The sequence below is a fragment of the Octopus bimaculoides genome, chromosome 5, assembly GCF_001194135.2.
Source record: "Octopus bimaculoides isolate UCB-OBI-ISO-001 chromosome 5, ASM119413v2, whole genome shotgun sequence".
NCBI classification, from domain to species: Eukaryota; Metazoa; Mollusca; class Cephalopoda; order Octopoda; family Octopodidae; genus Octopus; species Octopus bimaculoides.
The window spans coordinates 15,438,542-15,459,732 of NC_068985.1; the positions used below are offsets into that span (position 1 = coordinate 15,438,542).

The 21,191-nt window shown below is 35.0% G+C and overlaps 1 protein-coding gene across 3 annotated transcripts in view; it reads right to left on the reverse strand.

Annotated features, from left to right (window-relative positions):
* Window positions 1–11: 11 nt before the first annotated feature.
* LOC106869676 (ATP-dependent RNA helicase cgh-1) overlaps window positions 12–21,191 on the reverse strand; it is a 33,483-nt gene continuing 12,303 nt past the window's right edge. The window contains exons 1-11 of one of the 3 annotated variants that reach the window (XM_014915497.2): window positions 19,986–20,387; window positions 17,778–17,948; window positions 17,524–17,584; window positions 15,421–15,655; window positions 15,038–15,181; window positions 14,741–14,835; window positions 14,531–14,653; window positions 13,620–13,748; window positions 8,738–8,918; window positions 6,030–6,183; window positions 12–4,468 (exon numbers count right to left, since the gene is read on the reverse strand). In XM_014915497.2, coding sequence (XP_014770983.1) covers window positions 4,312–4,468; window positions 6,030–6,183; window positions 8,738–8,918; window positions 13,620–13,748; window positions 14,531–14,653; window positions 14,741–14,835; window positions 15,038–15,181; window positions 15,421–15,655; window positions 17,524–17,584; window positions 17,778–17,881 — 1,383 coding nt within the window. In that variant the 5' untranslated portion in view covers window positions 17,882–17,948; window positions 19,986–20,387 and the 3' untranslated portion in view covers window positions 12–4,311. Of the gene's footprint in view, window positions 4,469–6,029; window positions 6,184–8,737; window positions 8,919–13,619; window positions 13,749–14,530; window positions 14,654–14,740; window positions 14,836–15,037; window positions 15,182–15,420; window positions 15,656–17,523; window positions 17,585–17,777; window positions 17,949–18,390; window positions 18,795–19,985; window positions 20,388–21,191 lie in introns of those variants that run through there. The other 2 variants (XM_014915499.2, XM_014915498.2) reach the window with 2 other exon arrangements.

The window sequence follows — 21,191 nt, forward strand, 5'->3', positions numbered from 1 at the left end:
GGACAAGACAATTTCTGAGGCAGGATTTTTTAAATTTTTATTGCTGAGAACAAAATTATTTTAATGAAGGTCTTTGGTATTTTATCCAGTGTTGCTTGAAGCCTTGATAAGAAAGAATTTTAGTTTAGTTTCAGATCTAAATTAACTAAGAAAATAAAACTGCCCTAATTAATCACTAATACAAAATGTTATTTTGTCACAACCAAATAAAGGTAGAAAAAAAAAAAAAAAAAAAAATTAATTTTTGTTTCTAGAAATGAATTACAATGTCTTGATATGCCAAGGTCAGTTGGCATTGCAAGACTCAATATGTATGAAGAGGAGGTGGTGATAAATAGAAAAAAACCTGCTTAAAATAGACACGGTTTATCATTTTGAAGCAGTTCACCCCTCCAAAAGAATAGGCACAAAAGGCAAACACTTATACGAGAGTCAATATTTCTTGGGAGGTCTTACAGAAAACCTGCTTTAAATGTTTGTGGTTCTATTTTTCGCATTAAAGTTTGTAATATTGGTCTAGTCTTGGTTGGTTGGTTAAAGGAAAGCAGATCCCAAACAGAAATATTAAGCTCTTATTCGAGATCTAAAAAGTCATAGAGTAAACTATATCGAATGTCCAAACTTCAGAATTAAAATACTTTAAAAACAATTCAGGACAGCCTAACCTTGGGTTACAGCTTAGAAGATTTAGGAGTAAGTTGCATGGAGCTATGACATTTTTAGGCCAAATAAGATTTGTAGTTTCAGTTATAGATTGACAAGTTTACATTTGCTTATCTTTACATCCAATAAAAACAGCCAATGTCCATTTGCCAAATCCTAGAAACTTAAAGCACTTCATTAAAGCCAGCTTTAGGTTCTCATTAGAGCTTGTAGGGGGGGAGGAAAAAAAAAAAACACCATTACCATAAATTAACCAAATAGCTTAATCTAAACAAATGGGGAAAAATTAATAGTATTACAAAAGCTAAAGACCCCTTGTTACAACCTGCCTCTCAAGGGTAACAATTGGGTTCAAATGAAATTAAGACTGATATATTTACTGGGGACTAAATTAAAAATTAACAGTATCTTAAAAAAAAAATTAAGTTAACAGGGAGGAGCCTGAATGCTATTTTTATGGGTCAACACAAAATCACTCATCTGAAATTTAGATGAATCTGTAAGTGATAAACTTTATGGTAATGGCATTAAAAGCTGTTTAAAAAAAAAACGGCATTGAATGGAATTCATTCCTATTGTGTGGAAGCTGCTGAGAAATCTTGGAGCTATCTACATTTTTATTTTGCAAATAGAAAAAATTTATCTTACCTACGACTAAATCCTTGTCAAATATCAATTAACTTATTAGAATTAAAGGGGTTTTATGAAACATCCTTTTAAAACCTACAGAAGTAAAGATTTTTTCATTAAAAACCTTAAACACTTAAGGTTCTAAGATTCTACAGCAGCCTCCATAATACAACAGTAAACCACCATTGTTCAATTTGGTCCCGAAGAGTTGATCAGTTTCAAAAATGTTTAAGCAAGTCAGAGGTCGTTATCATTAAAGGCAAGTCTGGAGATCAAATTCAAAGATGCAAATGAAATTTAGCCTTTTTACCTTTAGTTTTTAGCTGTAAAGTTGCTACTAAATGAGTAGAAAGTATCACAGTCATGATTAATTGGCTAAAAGTGAAGAAATCAGGATTGCATTGAGGTTTTGAAGCCTTCACAAATAATTCCTCTTCACCCTTCCAAAAAATGGAAATTTTGAAAGTCTATACCCAACTTTAAATTCTGAAAAAGTTGCCAGCACATAAGGCTGTTTATCAAGGAACCATGTCTAATTCCAGGCAAGTCGTACATAGTTCTGTTGATGAGAGCAAGCTGAGGAAGGAAGAGTGAAGGGGAATACATCAAGGCTTGTTTAGAAGAGGAAAGAATTCAAGGCACTGGAAAGCTAACCAGCAGTTCTGTGCCATTCTTTTTATAATTATAGCTAAAATATTTAAATTTCAAATGACTTTCTAAAACTATTGTAAGCAGTGAGGCTCTTATAAGTTGCATCTTTAAAAAGGATCGGAGGAAAAAAAAAAAAAAAAAAAAAAAAAAAAGTGTTCACTCATGTTTAGTTGAAAGTCTGAATGATGGAAATTTAACTCAACTGTAGCAAAATTCAAAATAACTCCAATTAAAGCAGATATGGAAGATATCCAAAATTGAAGATCCTCAGCAATGGAGTGAACATTCATTGCTGGAGCAAACATTTTAGTTTTCTGGATTTTACCACTGCAAAAGGTAACAGAAAATTTAAAAAAAAAAAAAAGATTTAAATAAAAAGCGATCACATAGCATTTTTTTCAGTGATCATAATCAAGGAGCAAGTCGTCACAAAGACTTATGAATTCAATCTCATTGAATTGTTGTCAATTATGAAGCTATGAGAAATGTTGCAGCTTTAAAATTTTTTTTTCTTTTTTTAACATTTTGTCTCTGAACTAATCACATCAAAAGTGATATGTTTTGTCTATATCTAGCTGAACTTGCATTGCTTTTAATTTGGTAAGAATCCATGAAAACCCAATATAGCTAAAGTTTGGTAAGAGGTTCAGTTCAGTTATTTTTACTAGCTTGTGACGACCAGAAAGGAATTTCTCAAAATAAAAAAATATGGCAGAGTGGGTTCAGGACTTCTTCAAGACATCCAATGAGCATTTTTAGGAGGTGGAAGGAAAAAAAAAATTGCAGTTTTGTCAACAGCATTTCAAATTTTCAAGTCATTGGGTTATTGCCTATATCCCAAGCCCCACTCAGAAGATTGCAGTTGAATAGCAAATGTCTTTACAGTACCTGTATTTTTATTTAGCAAGTGTCAACAGCAGTAGCTGCACATAAGACTCACCCAGCAGAATTGAGTCAATCCAAAGCATTAGAAAAAAAACATTCTGCCAGTGCTGACAGAGTATGCACAACATTTTTTCTGAGTGGGATGGTCATTATTTACATTGTATATACAGTTATGTTGAGCACGTGCTGCACAAGGTATAGAAGACGAGATCTTGGCGACAGTTAAAAAAAGGAACCACTGTTCAGTCGCCAGCTGTGCTATTCAACAGCTGTGAGCACGATACAAAAATATAGAAATTTACAAAATACACAAGCTCTGCCGGTAATGTATGCACATTAGGCAAGCAGTGTAAAAGGTAATGTTAGGATTCTTTTGCGTTCAGCACCTTGCACAAACCCAACTAGCAGAATGTGCACTTCACATTTACCTTTAAGGCTGATATTTACAAGGTCAAAACTTAAGCCATTTTTTTTTTCTTAAATAAATGCTTATGCATGTAGATTTCCATTTTGACAGTTTTATAACATTTTATCTGAGTAACTGTGGAGAAGGAAGAGGGATAGAAAAGATGAAGTTGTTCATGGAAGTTTTGTAGCTGCTGGGGAGAATCAGATGTTTTGAGAAACAGTGTAGCTTTGAAATTAAATATTTGGTTTGAAGAAGTTCAACTTGCATATAACATTTAACTCCTAGAGTGCACGTCAGAATCTTGATTACCAACTATTAGTTTGTTAAGCAAGCTTAGTAAATTTGTTAGCTTGACGTGTTTTCTATTTTAAAACCATGTGTAAACTAGACTGTGCGTAGAACTTCACAACTTCAGTTGCATTTTACTGGTTGGAGTTGAAGGAAAGCAGCTGTTTGAAGAATATCTCCCCAAGTCAAACTACATAACCTAACCCAGTTACACTGATATTTACTTTTAAACCAGGATGTGGAAGAGAAAATATAAAGTTTTTAGATGAATGATATGATGAGGACTAAAACAAGCAATTTTCCAGATAAAATGTGAAGTTTAGTCCCACTGAAGTGTTTAAATGGTGTTCATGAAAAAAGTTTTTGTTTTGGCAATTAGAGCAGAGAAATATATATTCTTTTAAATTAAAAAAAAAACAAAAACTTCCAGTTTGAGAAGGAAAAAAAAATGGTGGGGGAAGATTGGACTTGCAGAACTTTGAGACATGTAGCCAAATGTGGAGGTACTTACAGCAACCTGGAAGAACTTAACACAGGTCGTATAATGGCATTGGGTGTTAGTTTCTTATCTAGCACCAGGTAGAATCTGTGTCCTGCATGTCATATGCAAAGATTATCAAGGTTAATACAAATAAATTCAAAGTAAATTCAACAGGAACATATCCCCCTCCCAACCCAAACTTACTGGTGCTTTTCTTTGCCAGACACAGCCTGGGCCCAGCAAATAAGTCTGTAGAAACTATGTATATATTTCTCTCCTCAAGACGCCAATGCTGCCCTTATTTTTATTTTGACACTTGGCCAGTCTGTTTGCAGCCATCTTCAGGACCATCTTCTGGTTTTTCCATGTGGTATTCAGCAACGTACAATGCTTTATCAATCATCTTCGGGATTGGTTTGATTTCAGTACCTAGCTCTTCTTCCACTTTGAAGAGATTGAATCTGAAACATAAAAAAAATTTCCAGTGTCTCTAATACACAAAACGAAGTATTATCTGAAATGGTTAAATAAGGTTTACAATTTCAGTATGTCTTTTCAAAAATGTAAATAATTTAATAGAAAATCTAAAACAACTCCAGATTTGTCCCGCAACATAACATTACTAAATAATTGTATATGTGGAACTGCAGACGACTAACCATTTGTAATGAAACTCGCATGGAGGTAGTTTTATAGGCTGGGACGCGTTTCTATCCTGCTAGGCCTGTATTTGTTGCTACCCCTTACTTTTATCCTCCATCCCTTACACCCCACAAGTGCTGCCTGTAAGCATTCCCACTAATATTCACACCATCTCCCACTTCACCCCATCGCCTGCAATGCTCCAACAACCACCTTACCCTGCTATGTGTACGAGACTGTAACAAACTACATTACACCTTGCTATCTAACACTCATCTGGATAGTTTTACTTGTCCCACTACCTAGTCCTACTATGCCCAACCCTGCTGTTCATTATGTATACTTTAACAGTGTGCTGTTCTTACTCCTTCCCCCATCCTAGCTTACTGTCAATCACATTAACCAAGTGAAAGCACAAGGCTGGTTAGAGTACCCTCTAGACTTACTTCACCCTTGTTAGGTAAATGTAATTAGGAAAGACCCCCACCCCTTCCATCCTCTAAAGTGATTGGTGACTGAGCAAGAGTAAAGTGGCCTCATGAGGTCCCTATGGTCTTGTCTCGGTGTTGGTGCCATTAGAAAACGGTTGGCAACAAGGGGATCCAGCTGTAGAAACCAAGCCAAAGAGACAAGACTTCTAGCGTCTAAACCTATTTATTGGGAACAGCAGTTTCCAATAAAGACTTGGACCATGAACTGTTCAACCCATGCCAGCATAAAAAGCCAGACAAAATGGTGAGTAGCAGACCAATATGTTTCTATGTGATTCACAATATACTCAAATTTGGGTAGTTGGAATATACAGACCATCTCAATCCATTAGCATTCAATATTATTGTCTAATGCAATGCTTATTCACCATTTTGTAATTAATCATTTATTATCTCAGCTTCAAGATTTGATTATTTTTACAATGCCATTGCAGATAGGTGATATGTCAGATCCAGTTGGTTTGACTAAACCAGAATATTCAAGCCAGATTAAATGCTAAATGGCTACATATTAAAACTAAAACCTAACATCAACTGGCAATATTACATTTCACATAAAAAATCAGATTCAATGCTGAGAAGTGAAATTCCTCATCACATCTAAAAATATTAGCACCTTAACAGTTGAATTAATTTGCAACAGCCACAACAAAATCACAATTTTGGCCATTACTTCAGCATTCATATGTCAAATGTATTAATTTTTTTTTAATTGATCATGCATTATCCTGTAGCTTCAAGAGACTTCATTTTTAGGTCAGATTTGGCTAGTTGAAATGCTAAATGGTTAAAATAATTTCTGTAAGCCAAAAGGTCTCAGTGTACAAAAAGATCAAAATTTGAATGTAAGATAGCATTAATATGCACCTAACATTAACAGATTACTCACCTGTCTTCATATGTAATTAGGTTGATTGCAATACCTAGATGGCCATATCTACCAGATCTACCAATTCTGTGTAAATAAGTCTCTGAATATTTTGGAAAATCAAAGTTTATTACTACATTCACAGCCTGGATGTCAATGCCTCTAGTGAACAAATCTGAAAGAAAGAAATTAAATCCATTTTAAATCACATCCAAGTTTGTAAACTGACATCCCAACAATTCAGAGATTCAAAATAATTGCACCATTTTAGCAAATTAACTTTCTATACACAAACATTCAGAATAATTTGTCAAATGGAAAGCTTATTCACATCATTCTGAATTAAATATCTGATAGTTTAGAGATTGAGTTTATTTTTAGAATGATATTGTAGGGTAAGAGTGAGGTTGGATCTGGCCTGTTTGAATATGAAATAGGAATACTTGGGCCAAGTACAGCTGGTTTAAATGTTAAAGGGTTCAAACCAGTTAGTGAGCTATAATGCAATAAATGAGATGGATGAAGCTATGAAGAGATTGGATAGAACAATGCAAGATATCCTGCAGCATAAGTACTGCTTAAATTGTGAAGTTTCAGCACCACGACTCACTCCAAAGCCCAACTGACTTAGTCAAGGTGCCAAATCACAACATCAACAAACTACCTACGAAAAAGGAGTCAAAATTTCACATCTTAAAATTGGTTTATTTATAATTTAATATATTAAATGAATATTTGTGAGGCTTTGAACAAAACAAAAAAAAAAAAAAGCAAAAAGCTAAGCTACACCCCATATAGTCAAAGAGATGTTCTATTTTCCCCACCTATTCAATATAGTTGGTGAAACTGCTATAGACCAGATCCTTTGCCATCAAAGTTTACAGACAATTTACGATCAAATTAAGACAACTTGAATTCTCTCATACAGATGTAAAAGTGATTTAATCACCTATGACAGGTAAACTAGATAATTAAGAAATATAAATTAGTAAATGTGATTAGCAAATTTAATAAAATCCTGGAATTTTAGGAACTGGTGTGAGTGATAACTTGTTAGATTAAATTTAAAGTCAAAGGTCTAAACCAATACAAAAAGTTACAGGCTCACAAACAGGAGTAACCACTAATCTTGTTTACCAGGTGAGTACCATTAGAACTTGCTTTGACAAAACTGGTAGTTACACCAACTTGGTATAGCAGGAGTAGTGTCTAATTTGATTTGAGGTAGTTAACATCAAATAACCCATTTTTCTGCTGTGTAGGACATCTGAGTTTGACCAAAGTGGCATGGGCTCATTTGACCAGAGCTGGTAAGTTGAGGGGCTGCACCAGACTCAAGTCCAATTTGGCACAGTTTCTATGGCTGGATGCCCTTCCTAATGCCAACCACTCCAAGAAAGTAATGGGTGCTTTTGCATAACACCAGTATCTACCACGACTACAATTTCACTTGGCTTGATGGGTTTTCTCAAGTACAGCATATTGTCAAAAGGTCTGTCATTTGTTATTGCCTCTGTGAGGCTCAAAAGATGCTTTTTACGTGCCTCCAACAAATGGCCACAACTACGATTTCACTTTTGAGAATTAATCAGGTTTTATCTTGTACCTTCAAGATGTGTATTTTAAAAATGAATGAAAAGTGAAAGACCCCAATCCAGCTGGCTTGAACAGGTAGGATATTTTGGCAGGATTTAGCCAGTTTAGATGCTAAAGGGTAATTCTCATGACCTAGTTAGATCGAATATCTGTAGGCCATGGATTGCATAAAGCAGAAGAATCCCCAGAAGTTCTGGGGAGTAAAGAATCAGAAGGTGACAATTGTAGGGATAACAGAGTAAGCAATTCAGGAGCAGTAGAAAGAAACTTAGCTAGTCTATGCTTTGCATGTAGGCAGAAGCAGCATTCCAGTGCAAGGTTTGAGCTTTTGCCAAGGGCTAGCAGTTAAAGCTATTTCACAACTGTAAACGAGAACTACCACTGCAGTTTTGGTAATTTGGAGTCTGTGGGACAAGAAATTAACAGCATATGTAGCAACTAAGGCTTTTACTGCCATGCTGATGACTAGACAGTGAGGTACAAGCATTTCCTTCAGATTTGCAATTTCATCTGATAAAGCAGATGTCAGTATAAGATTATTTTTGAAGTGTTTAGGTTGCAACCCGACAGTATTAAAGAGAGTGAAAGATGGTTTTTATCTATATAGAGCAATTAGATAAGTTTAGGAGAGATTGATTTTATTATTGTCTAAAAAGACGAACAGAGGGGACAGCACAATATGATAGGGGGGGGGGTCATATACAATGAATGAGTTCATTAAAAATGTTAAAACAGGATAACATTGAATGGGGCACAAAAGACATTATACAATGAGGACAAAATGAGGTTAAAAGACAGATTTGCTCCGACCCCACGAGCCCTGCAATTTTAACCGACACCCTGCATTTCCGTTATAACATGCTCACGCAGGGCCTTTCACTCCAAACAGGAGTGCAACACATGTCCATTGCTTTTGAAACAAGTTTAGGAGAGATTGCCAAACCAATTACAAGCATATTTGATAACTTTGTAGTTTGGAAAAAAAAATTTCAGGGAATACAATATACATTAGAATGACAAACATATTGAACTCATTAAGATTCCTGTTAGCTGATTGGAAAAATGGAAGAAATAGGATTCAAGCAAATTGGTAATGAAAAAGCCCAAGGCAATATTTTTATGAAATTACTTACCTGAGCAGACAAGATTCCTGCAAAGGCCCTGACGAAAATCATGAAAAACTCTGTTTCTGTGTTGTTGATTCATTTTTGAATGAATATAGAAACAAGAATAACCAAGTTCTGTAATCTTTTTGGCTAACAATTCTACTCTTTGAGCCGTATTACAAAATATAATGGACTGGTTTATCTGTAACTGATTACATAAAAATAAAAATGGATAAATTTCTGAAGAATGAAAACAGCCATTTGGTAACATGTAATATTCACTACACATACATCAAATAATATACTGTAACCCTTTCATGACAATATCCAAGTGGATATTGTCATGTATTTTAAGGCCATTTTCCTTGTTATAAGAGGCCCACCTTGCAAGCTTCACAAGTTCTTAATTTCACCCCTATTCTTTACACTAATTCTCATTTCCTCCGACACTTGTGACCATATCTTGAGTCTTCAACTTCTACATTCACTTTCATATTTCCTCAGCCTACTCCCCAGTCATCTCAGATTCCTCTTCACAACATCCATCACTGTCTCTTGCTATCATTCTTTGGAACTCCATGTCTTCTCAGGAAGGCTCTGCTTATTTACTGAAACATTCTCATTACCATTCTACCCAGCCTTTCATGTTGCTCCACCCATCTAAATCGCAGCACACATAAACACCTTTTCAGTAGCACTTCCCTTCCTCATTAGTATTCCACTCAGCTCTAACTTCCACATGCATCTCACTGTTGCCAAGAACGATCCACCAGGGATGCATTTTCACACCATTTCCAAGATCTAGCCCAGCATTATACTTCAGTACAATTAATCCCCTCACACCACTTCATTCTCAGTGACCACACTTGGCACATCGCACATTTAAGAGTGCATTCCAACACTATAGTCACATCAGCTCCGACTATATTTAAGCACTCATTCCCTTTTCCACCTGCATTTTACCTCCATACATTGTTGCCTATCCAAACCAATAACACCAGAAATCACCATGGTAAACCCTATATGCTTTGAACCAGTACCTCCATCACGTGGTAGGCCTAGTAGACACCTGGTGTATTCCAATCTGCCCATCAACCTGTTAACTGTGCACAAACTAACATTACTAACCATTCCATTGACCCTAACAAAATGGCCAGGTCATCACTTACATGGAACCCCAAACACTTTCTCCTATCATCAGAAAGCTCTCATTGTCTCTGTATTTCTATAACTAAAATTAGCCATCCCTCATCGTTTAACATCAGTTTTCTATGCTGGAATGGATTGGACGGCTTGGGTCTCGAAAGCCAGTAGCTGCACCAGGCTCCAATCTGTTCTGGCAATGTTTCTACAGCTGGATGCCTTTCCTTACTCCAACCACTCCAAGAGTGTAGTGGGTGAGTTTTTGTGCCACCAGCACAGGAGCTAGTCAGACAAGCCTGGCATCAATCACGTTTGGATAGTGCTTTTTATGTTTCGCTGGCATGGGAGCCAGTCAGGGGCCACATTTGGACGGTGGTTTTTATGTGCCACCAACACCGAGCAAAAATTAAAACTACAACTTAGTCTCCAATTATCCCCTAACACTAATTTTATCTCCCTCTATATGCTTTCTTCCATGTAATTCCCAATCACCAAATCTCTTTCGTCAAACATTCAATTGCCTTTAATACATTATGCAACTAACCCTCTAGCTTTCCCCAAACTTCATTACTCTCACCACTGAAATTCTTTTTCTAGCTATGCTAGTCCCAGAAATAGATTGCCCTATGATGCAATCCCATTCTCAACCTACCCCTGTTATCTTATCTAAAATTCAACTCCACAATTGTTCCCAGGTTATCCATCAAAAAGGCAAACCCTGTCACATCCCACCTCAGATTAAAAAACTCCTGAAACCACGATCCACCCATGTCTGTAGCTTTTTAACCATGATTTTTCATGTGCTTATCTGTTCAGTTTGTTATGATTCTTACAAAATCCCCATCATCCCAACATTGTTAATTAACACTGGTGCTCTTGTCAAAGATTAAAAATTAATGGAACAAATTCCAACCAGTTTCACATTCAATTGAAACAAGGTAATGCAATCAATGAAACGGTTTTAAACCATCTAGCTTCATATATTGGTACATAGGAGAATGGTTTCAGATGTACAACACCAAGATTTAGATAGAAATTTTAGCTTAAGAGAGGCAGTCTCAGGAAAAATTCATACTAAATTAGGATATAGCAAGTTAGAGAAATTACTTTGCCTGCTATAAAATACTCTTAAACTTGTATGGAAAGAGCAAAGCATCAACCAGAAATTTCTACAAGCTTTGTAGACACCACATTCAATTAGATGTCTAATGGCAAGTTTATCGATGTAGAATTAAAATCTTTGCTATGCATAAAAGCTTTATTTTTGGTAAAGGTACAGTTTGAATGAAGGATGGTATGAGCAAGAAGAAAGTGTCAAATGGCTTAATACAGCATATTAAGCAATCTAAGACCATTTCATGATCTGAATGGGCCAGTTTCCTATGGATAGGTATGCAGTAAGTTTAGTGACTTGAAACTGTGCCCACCCTATAGAGAATATACTTCTGGAAGAATACAGATGAGCATTTAAACATTTGTGCTATCCATTTAAGCTTAAGCCTAAACTAAAATTTCCTGAGGTATATTCAACTTAGCTTTAAGTAGAGGAGCAATCCTATCAAAAACCATGGTTCTAAGTAAATGCCTCTGCGATCATACTCCAAAGCCTATATAATCTAAGGATAGGCAGTACATTTTCATTTTCTAAAACTTATCCCTTTTAATGTCAAACTATTGGATAAAGCCTAAGGGAAAAATTTTGATCATCAAGTTTGAGAACATGAGAAACATTTTAAAAGGTAATTGCTTCCATAAGATGTACCGAATTTAAGATATGGTCACATAAGTGGTGCACATGTACAATTAACACTAAAACTACAGAAAATAGACCAAATGCCAGGGAGGAAAACTAGTTAACTTCTATTACCTAGGTGACCAAGTCAGTAGCAAAGGTAGAAGACTCCAAGGAAATAGCTGCAAGAATGAGAATAGGCTGGGCAAAGTTCAGAGAGCTTCCACTTGTTGGTAATGGCTCTCCCTCTAAGTGAAAGGCACATTGTACGATGCCAAATGCCAACAATCATGCTGCACGGCAGTGAAACAAGAGCTGTGGCCATCAAGGACATGTGAAGGCTTAAAAGAAATGAAGCTAGGCTTTTTTGGATGCACAATGTCTGTGTGTCTCAAGAGAAAAATTGGGCATAAGAGGCATCAGATGTGGTGCACAAGAGATGACTGCACTGGTATGGTCATGTAATGTTTGGATGAGGACAGCTGTGCGAGGTGCCAATCTCTGTGGAAGGAACATGTGGAAGAGGTAGACTCAGGAAGACATGGCATGAGATGATGAAGCATGACCTTTGAATGTTGGACCTCATTGACAGAAACCTCTGGTAATATGCTGTGCTTAAGACCCATCAAGCCAACGGCAATGCCAGTGTCATAAGTGGCACTCATGCCAGTGACACACAAAAAACACCTTCAAATGTTGGGCAATATGCTGTATGCCAGTGTCGTAAATATGGCACCAGTGTCAATAGCATGTAAAAAGAACCCTTCAAACTTTGGGCCTCACAGAGGCAGTAACAAGTGAGAGCTTTGGCAACACAGAGCTTAAGACCTGTCAAGCCAAGCAAGACCATAATCAGGGCCAATGCCAGTGGTGCATAGAAAGCACCCACTACACTCTTGGAGTGGTTAGTGTTACGAAGGAAATCTAGCGGTAGAAACCGTGCCAAATCAGATGAACCTAGTGCAGCTCCCCAGCTTACCAGTCAAACTGGTCCAACCTATGCCAGGATGGAAAAACAGACATTAATGATGCCAAATCATGAATATTCTACATTGAGCAAGAAATGAACTTGAACAGAAGTTAAGGGAAAGGTAGGTACATTTTACATATTTTAAGTTTCACTGCAACCATTGAAAAACCTTTGCAATTACAAAAGTTGCCTATCCTTGATAGGCCAAACCAACATTGGTCAAGCAAGCTTATTAAATGAATTTCAACTGACCATCCTGACCTTTTTGACATTACAATGCTGGCCAACAAGCCATTTTCTTTTTAAGACCAAACCTAATTTAAGATTTCATCAAGTCAAAAATCTTTACAAGTAAAGTTTAAATTTCATTCCAATCAATGAGAAATGCCAGAACTTGAACAATTATGATTAAAATTATTTGCAACATGAAAGCATTTTCCATGAAGTTACATATTAGTATTATGAGAAATAATTAGCAAAGAGCTAAAAGCTTCTAAATTTACAGAATTTAAGCTACAGCAAACTGTACCAAGTACACTTTAAAACCCTGTAGATGCTAACATACGAAGAGAAAGAATAATTGTCAAGAGAATTTACAAAGATATCTTGTCCTACCAACAAGAATGAGTTACAATCTAATCCATCTCCCCAACTCTGCTGCATTGGTATTTTTCAAAAATTTACAGATCATTAGTTTTAGCAACTGAAGAGGGATGACATTTGGAAATTCCATCTCAGCAGGCTGAATTTGAAACATTTACTATAAAGTCATCCAGTCAGTATTCTGCAACCCTGTGTATGGATAGACTCATCTGTTCATTGCTTTTGGAAGTTGCACATACAATTATGACCTTTAGCTTTCAGATTATTGTTAAATGTAATGCTTATTTCAGGTTAATTCAAACTGAAAAAGCTAACTTGGAGAGAAGCAGAAATTCAAGATCATTTTTTTCCTCTTTTACCAAGGAATAAAGCAATTAATCCTAAGTAAATTTTATGCTTATAGACTGATACAATACAGAATTTTTTTCTAAGTTTTAAATACATAAAACAATTGTACTTACCTTTGAGAATAGTGTATTTAAACAATGAACCTTCTGTTTTTCTCTTACATAGGCATAATACTGAGTCACACCCTTTAAGGTAAGTTCCTCCATTAGATTTATTTCGTATGGATTATTCAAATGTTTTCGCTGTTAAAAATTAAAAGTCAATATTTATTGCATAGACTCAACATATTTGTAACCATTTCGCAAATAGCTTTAATTCATCAGCAACCAGTTTGACTATAAAACAAAACATATTGCCCAGAACTTAATTCTCATTGAAACTATTATAATTCAGTCATGCTAACCACATGCAAGCTGCATAAAATCTGAGTGGGATTAAACCTTTCTTCAGTGCATCTTTATCTCATTCCAAACTGATACATGACATCAATTATTAAAAGACTAAACCCAACTTCATATAATTTCTATATTCAAACATTTACAAATGCAAACTTTTGGCCACCTTACATGTGCTCACAAATAGGGTTTAGCTCATGTCCAGTTGTTACTGCAGCACATTAAAAATATTTTGCACTGAACATAGGCGCAGGAGTGGCTGTGTGGCAAGTAGCTTGCTTACCAACCACATGGTTCCGGGTTCAGTCCCACTGTGTGGCAAGTGTCTTCTACTATAACCTCGGGCAGACCAAAGCCTTGTGAGTGGATTTGGTAGACGGAAACTGAAAGAAGCCCATCGTATACATGTACATATATGTGTGTTTGTCCCCCCAACATCGCTTGACAACTGATGCTGGTGTGTTTACGTCCCTGTAACTTAGCGGTTCGGCAAAAAAGACCGATAGAATAAGTGCTAGGCTTAGAAAGAATAAGTCCTGGGTCGATTTGCTCGAATAAAGGCGGTGCTCCAGCATGGCAGAATTCGAATAACCGAAATAAGTAAGAGAGAAAGAAAAAAAGCTACATACCATAAAATGCTGCACAGAAACTGGGAAAGTTGCTGAATAAAGCAAGACTTGTCTGTCTCCTGGCAAATGGTTTATTATAGAGTCTAACATGTCTTTGAAATCTTGAGATAATAGTTTGTCTCCCTGTAAGAAAAATTAAAATTAGTATAATTATAATATATTGATAAATGTATAAATTTATCAGGGTAAAAAAAATGAAAAAAAACTTACTTCATCCAGTACAAGCATACTACATTTACTGCTTTTGACTACATTTTTATTCAGTAAATCGAGAATTCTCCCAGGTGTGGCCACTATGACATGGACTGAAAATATAAAAGATAGCTTGTAAGTACAATCATTTAAAAAAAATATAAGATTATTACTTTTCTGCTGGAATGCACTAAATGCAAATGAATTTACTAAAATGTGGCATTAAGCTAATTTAGAGAATGAATCCAGATGAAATTGATGGAAAGTTTTTAAACTAGATCACTAAACAAAGTCTGGCAGTGAAAGGTTTCTTACCCTGATCATAAAGTCTCATAATATCATCCTTGAGATTTGTACCACCCGTTGTAACCATGACTTGGCAGCCAATATGCTTACTGAGTTCACGACAAATTTGACTAGTTTGCAGTGCAAGTTCCCTGGTTGGAACAATGACCAAAGCTGAAATTAAGATTTTCGAAACAGAACCAAAATTCAAGTTAAGATCAGAAAATATAAATTCGTATGAAAATTTCAAAAGTTAGAAATTACAAGCTTTTAAAATGCACGAAATTTAAGATTTAAATTAAACTTCGAAAGTGCATTTCTACATCCAATTTAAAATTGGAATTGTCAACAAGTAATTAGACTGAAAGTTTAATTCTATATATAATCTAAATTGTACAAGTGAAACAATTTACCTTGTACTTCGTCTCTGCCAGGATCACATCTTTCCAAAATGGGAATAGCATAAGCTCCCGTTTTACCCGTTCCGTTTTTTGCTCTGGCAACAATGTCTCTTCCAGTTAGAGCAATAGGGATGCTAGCTTCCTGAATTGGTGAGGGTTTTTCCCATCCTTTTTCAAAAATTCCCATTAATAATTCTCTTTTCAAGCAGAAGTCATCAAATTCATTTCCTTTTGTGTTCGTTACATCCTAGAAGAAAAATCAGAAATTAAGCTTAAATACACAAAAACCTCTTTCATCCTACCTAAAAAGCAATTAGAACATGGTTAGGATAGTTGTTAATTTAAAATAACTTGTGTTCTGCTCAAAATAAGACAGGCATGCTAAATTCAACATTATAAACATTGGTACTAAGGATTACCCACTTCCAAAATCCTATTGGTTTCAGAGACTTTAATACTGACTTGCATTCAAACTACCACATTTAGCCTGACAAGCTATGAGATGGTGCATCAGAGGATATCTTACAAAACTTTGGGTTTAAAAATGTAAATTTTAGAGAAGTAAAAATGAAAGAATACATTTTAGCAGCATCTAACCTGTGTTCCAATTCCCACACCATGAATGGACAAAGTTCCCAGACTAGTTCTGTAGCATGCCAACAAATGGCACACGGATACACAGTGAGAGCTAGCAGTGACCTTCATGAGGCAGTGTGCCAAGTGATGTTGCTGTGTTTACATGATCATGTGTATGCTGGAGTCTGCAACTTCTTTTTTTTTCAAGGACAGAAAGTTGGAACAAAGAGCCAATATGACATTTTGCATTAAATTTGGCAAGTCTGCTACAGAGATGTTGAGCATGTTTTGGCAATGGGTTATATGGAAAGTTTCAAGTGGTACAAGCACTTCAAAAGGCAGAACATCCCTGGAGGATGAGTAATCTGGAAGACCTGCCACGAGCATCACCCATGGAAATGTGGAGGAAATTCAGTTGGTGCATGAAGGTAGATGTTTGGAAGCATTTGAGGGAGGACATTCGGTGAAAACAACTGGATATGTAGAGCACAAAGAATTGGATTATTCATGACAATACACTGTCATTGAGCTCTTTTCACTGATGATTGTCTCACCTAAAGCAGTATCACTTCCACACCCTTTTCACCAAGTTTAACACCTGTGGACTTCCATCCTTTTCCCCAAGATGAAAATGCAGTTCAAAGGGCACTTCTTAAAAAAAAGGTTGAGATCCAGAGCAAATCACAGAAGGTCCCTGACCTGCTTATGGAAAATGACTTCTGGGCCAGATTCCAAAAGTGGCAGGAATACTGGAACCAGTGAATTGTTGTGTAAGGAGACTATTTCGAAGTAGCTGTTAAAGCTTAATTTAACTAGTCCTGGAATTGATACCTCATTTTATATACTCTATTCAAAACAAATTTTAATAAAAACTTTGGCAAATTGAATTCACTTGTTACATCTCCACCTTGAGACACTGATCTCACAGAAACTGCAACAAGTCTACAGATATAGACAATTGCTAAGTTTCAGTAAAGGTCAAAATATTCAAAAACATTTTAAACTGGAATAATGGAGAAATATATTGAAATGTTCAGATCTATCAGACTAGCTTAGCAGTTCAATAATTCATTAATTGAAGACTAATGGATACTGTACCCAGCAGAGGACTATAGCTATAAATTTCACTGATAGCTAGACTAAGGGTACAATAATAAAGATATCAAGTCTTAAAAACAAAGACAATTCACTCTACACCAGGGTTCACTTAATGACCTTGTACCAACAAGTGGTCCAAACAACCATTACAACTCGAAACTAATACCACAACTAAGATTTCAATGCACCTTCTGATGAACCAACTGCTAAATTATGGGTTTAAAATATCACCACCTTTACGCAATTATCAACTTATAATACCCGACTTTCAGTCACATACAAGAAACAATTTTAATTAAAACTGAACTGTAATACAATTCCCCATTCCATCCATATATATATATATATATATATATATATACACTGTATACAAACTTTGGAGGGAATGCAATTTCGGTTAAAAAAAGAAAAAAAAAAAATTAAGTTTATAAAATCACTTACTGAAGTTCTAACTCTGTGATCTCTTTCAGGTATATTTAATTTTGCTTTCCAACCGGAATCACTGAAAAAAAATTCAGATACATATTTCACACTGGAACTGAAGAGTTAGAACATATAGATAATTACACTTATAAGGACCTAGTTAGATAAAACTTTCAGTATTTTAAGATAGCACGGGGCTAATGCACAATATTTATGTTAATTTCGTTTTAATTTCTTCGTCGAAGTCCTTATAATAAGAGTATTATACTCACTTTGCATTTTGTGCTCCTGAGTTCTGTTCAATACTAGCGAGTAATGACTGATTGACATTACCAATGTTTCCGATACTAAGGTTCTGGTCATCAACCGAATCCATTTTAAAGCTAATGTGTCATCCACCAACAAAAAAAATGTTTTTTTGAGCCTGATACAGGCAACAGCAACTGAAAAAAAGAAAATACCGAAAATAACTTCCAAGCAGAATTTTACCAAGTTCCTCAATTCTCACGTGCCAACTTAATTCTTTCTATAGTTAGGAGTTCTTGAGTAAAATTGTTCCAAAATAACTGTATTTTCTAAAAATTCTGCTAGCAAATATAAACCGCTTCGAATTTAAGCACATTCAAATATTGTTAGACATATAAAGCTGTAACAATATTTCGTTATATAATGGTATGTACGTTTATATTCGTTCTTGTCCACGTATTCTCGTGGACAAGAACGAATTGTTGAGTCTCCCAAAATCGAATACATTTGCAGTCAACGAAAACGATTTTAATTTAACGAATTATCTCAAAAGCTCAATTACGTACAATAATTAAAATACTGCTAAAAAGCTCATTATTACAAATATTGCAAAAATTAAAACTAAGCAGCATAACTCACCAGGGTACAATAGGGTTTTTACTTCCTTAACGGGGTAGACTAAAACCAGTTGGTACGGGGAGAACCACTAACTAAAAGCGTAGTGCACCGGTACAACTGATAAAAATTCCATAGACTACTTCATTGAAAGAGGTCAAGAATGAAGTGAAACTGAAAGTATTTATGTGGCTATCTAATTGCTTTAAACTGACAGGATAGAGGATAAACAGAAGTGTATAAAATAACCTCAACCTGTTAAACAGCAGACCGAAACTGAAACAAAAGACACCCAATGAACATGTTAAAGAATAAACAAAGATGGCTGCCAGCCTGTGTCCCAAGCAACTCGGGTGAGGCAGGTTCTCTCAAAGTACATACATACGGTCGACAAATAGAAAGGAATTTCACGACTTTTTCTTGCAAACAACTGAAAATAGTCGACTAATAACTGTTCTATAAAGTTAAAACTAATTTTCTTTCAACAGAAATTTCATATATCCACATTTGAAATAAAGCATTTAGCACAAGGCAGGAGGAAGAGGGGGGGAATCTTCTTGCCGAACTTCCTAAAAAGTAGTTCGTGTGGAAAAAGAAAAAAGTACCTAATTCAGTGTAGTGGCGAAAAATACTATCGAAGCTTAAATATTCATTAGACTTTCACATATGCAAAGTGATAGAAATGGTTAATGAGTCTTGGAAGGGAAATAAAGATTTAATTATAGAAATATTTAAATGGCAGAATTACGTCCCTTCAAAGTAAGAGCAAGAAGATGGGGGTGTGAGGAACGTGATTTACCTGCGGGGGAATTTCATATATAAAGGAGGAATATTGAACTGTAACCTAAATCTACAATGTAAATGAAAGTTTACTTCGTATTTTTTAAAAAAAGATAAAACTCCCATTTCGCAAGTGTTCAATAGAAGAAAAAAAATAAAACGAAGCCTAGCTAAAAATGAAAGTAAAAAATTAAATGAAAAAGTTGCTAACTTTTTGTGTAAAAATGGTTCGTTAAATTGTATTAAACTGAAATAAAGATTCAGTCGATTTTTTCTAGATTAAAACAGTTTAATATTTTAATATTAGTATCATTAACTTATTCTAATCTAGGAAAAAATAATTGAACAAAGGTGGTTTATTCCCCCCCCCCAACCTCTTCCCATTGAAATATGACAATGTAGAATAAAAATCATCCAAAAGCGCCACTTCGAAATACCATAGAACTCTAAATACATTATATATTTATATAACACAGGCACTCGTGTGCGCCTTTATTATATATATGTATATATATGTGTGTGTATGTATATATATTTCACATACATTTACACATGTACGTATAAACAAAAAAAGACAAGACATACCAGCTTAGAAATCAGTTATAAATATACTTTATTTCATTCAAGCTAAAAACTAATATCAAATAATACCGCATGGATTAAATAAAGAGTAAAGCGAGATAAGCTTTTTCCGGCAAAACTAATATATTTATGTATACAACCATATATATATATATACATATATATATATATTAGAGAGAGCACACGAAATGCATGAGAATTTCAGTAAATGAAGTGGGAAGAAAGCAGAGAAAATGAACGATTATAAAGTTACAAACCTCACAGAACTGTCTTTTTTCTTTTAAGCTTGTATAAATAAATATACATACAGGTAGACATATATTTTATATAAATATTCTATGTGTAGAGCCGTAATTTGTATGGCAATATTTTTTGAAAGATGTTATCTTTTGTTTTTGTGTGCTAAAGAAATTGTTGGATATTCCGTTGCGTCAAGTGATAGTAATTAAGAAAATTGTCATAGAGAGTGATAGAGAAGTAACAATGGCAAAATGTCGATTACGATATACCGTTCAGTATGAATTCCGTGCGCAAGATGAAAGGCGATTTTTATAAGCAAGATCTTTTGCTCAACATAACATATCTAATATGGCCGTGTTCGTATGCAAATATCATGAGCAATACCCATTAAATATACGTTCACATTATGCTTATATTAAGCGCATTCCTTCTTTTTTTCTATATTCATATTTTATTTTGTTAATATTTTCGTTATTCGAATATGGCTTTAAATAATATTTTAATATTATATCGCTGAGAAGAAAAAGAATCAAAGGTGCTTTTGACCTCTAGAGGTTAAAGGTCTAAATTAGAATACGGATTTAAATAAATTTATTAAATTACGCTTACATTAAAAATATTTTAAATTTTAAAACCAAATAATTATTTTTAAAACTAAATTTTCAGAATTTTTAAACAGATGTGAATATCAACTACGAAAGCAAGGCTTAAATCAATTGTAGAACAATATAGCGCCAACATGGTTTCTACTTTACATCCGGCACACAGAGACAGACAGACACAGACACACACATACATACATACATACATACATACGTAGATACACAGACAGACATATAGATATATACACGCATACGCGCACGCATATGTTGTGTGTATATATATATTATGAGTATGTATGTATGTATGTATATGCGTATGAACACTCATACACACACGCACACACACAACATACATACATATATACACGCATGTATATAATCGGCAGAAAGTTACAAAATTGACTAGAGTGCTATGCATGGCACTTACCAAATTAACTTAAAATCTGGGAGTTTGCCACCTAACCACTCTCTCTTTCTCTCTATCTATCTCACTGTCTATCTATCTATCTTACTATTCTATTCTTTTATATGTTTCAGTCCAATGACTGTGGCCATGCTGGAGCACCGCCATTAATATATACACACACACACACATTATATATATATATATATATATATATA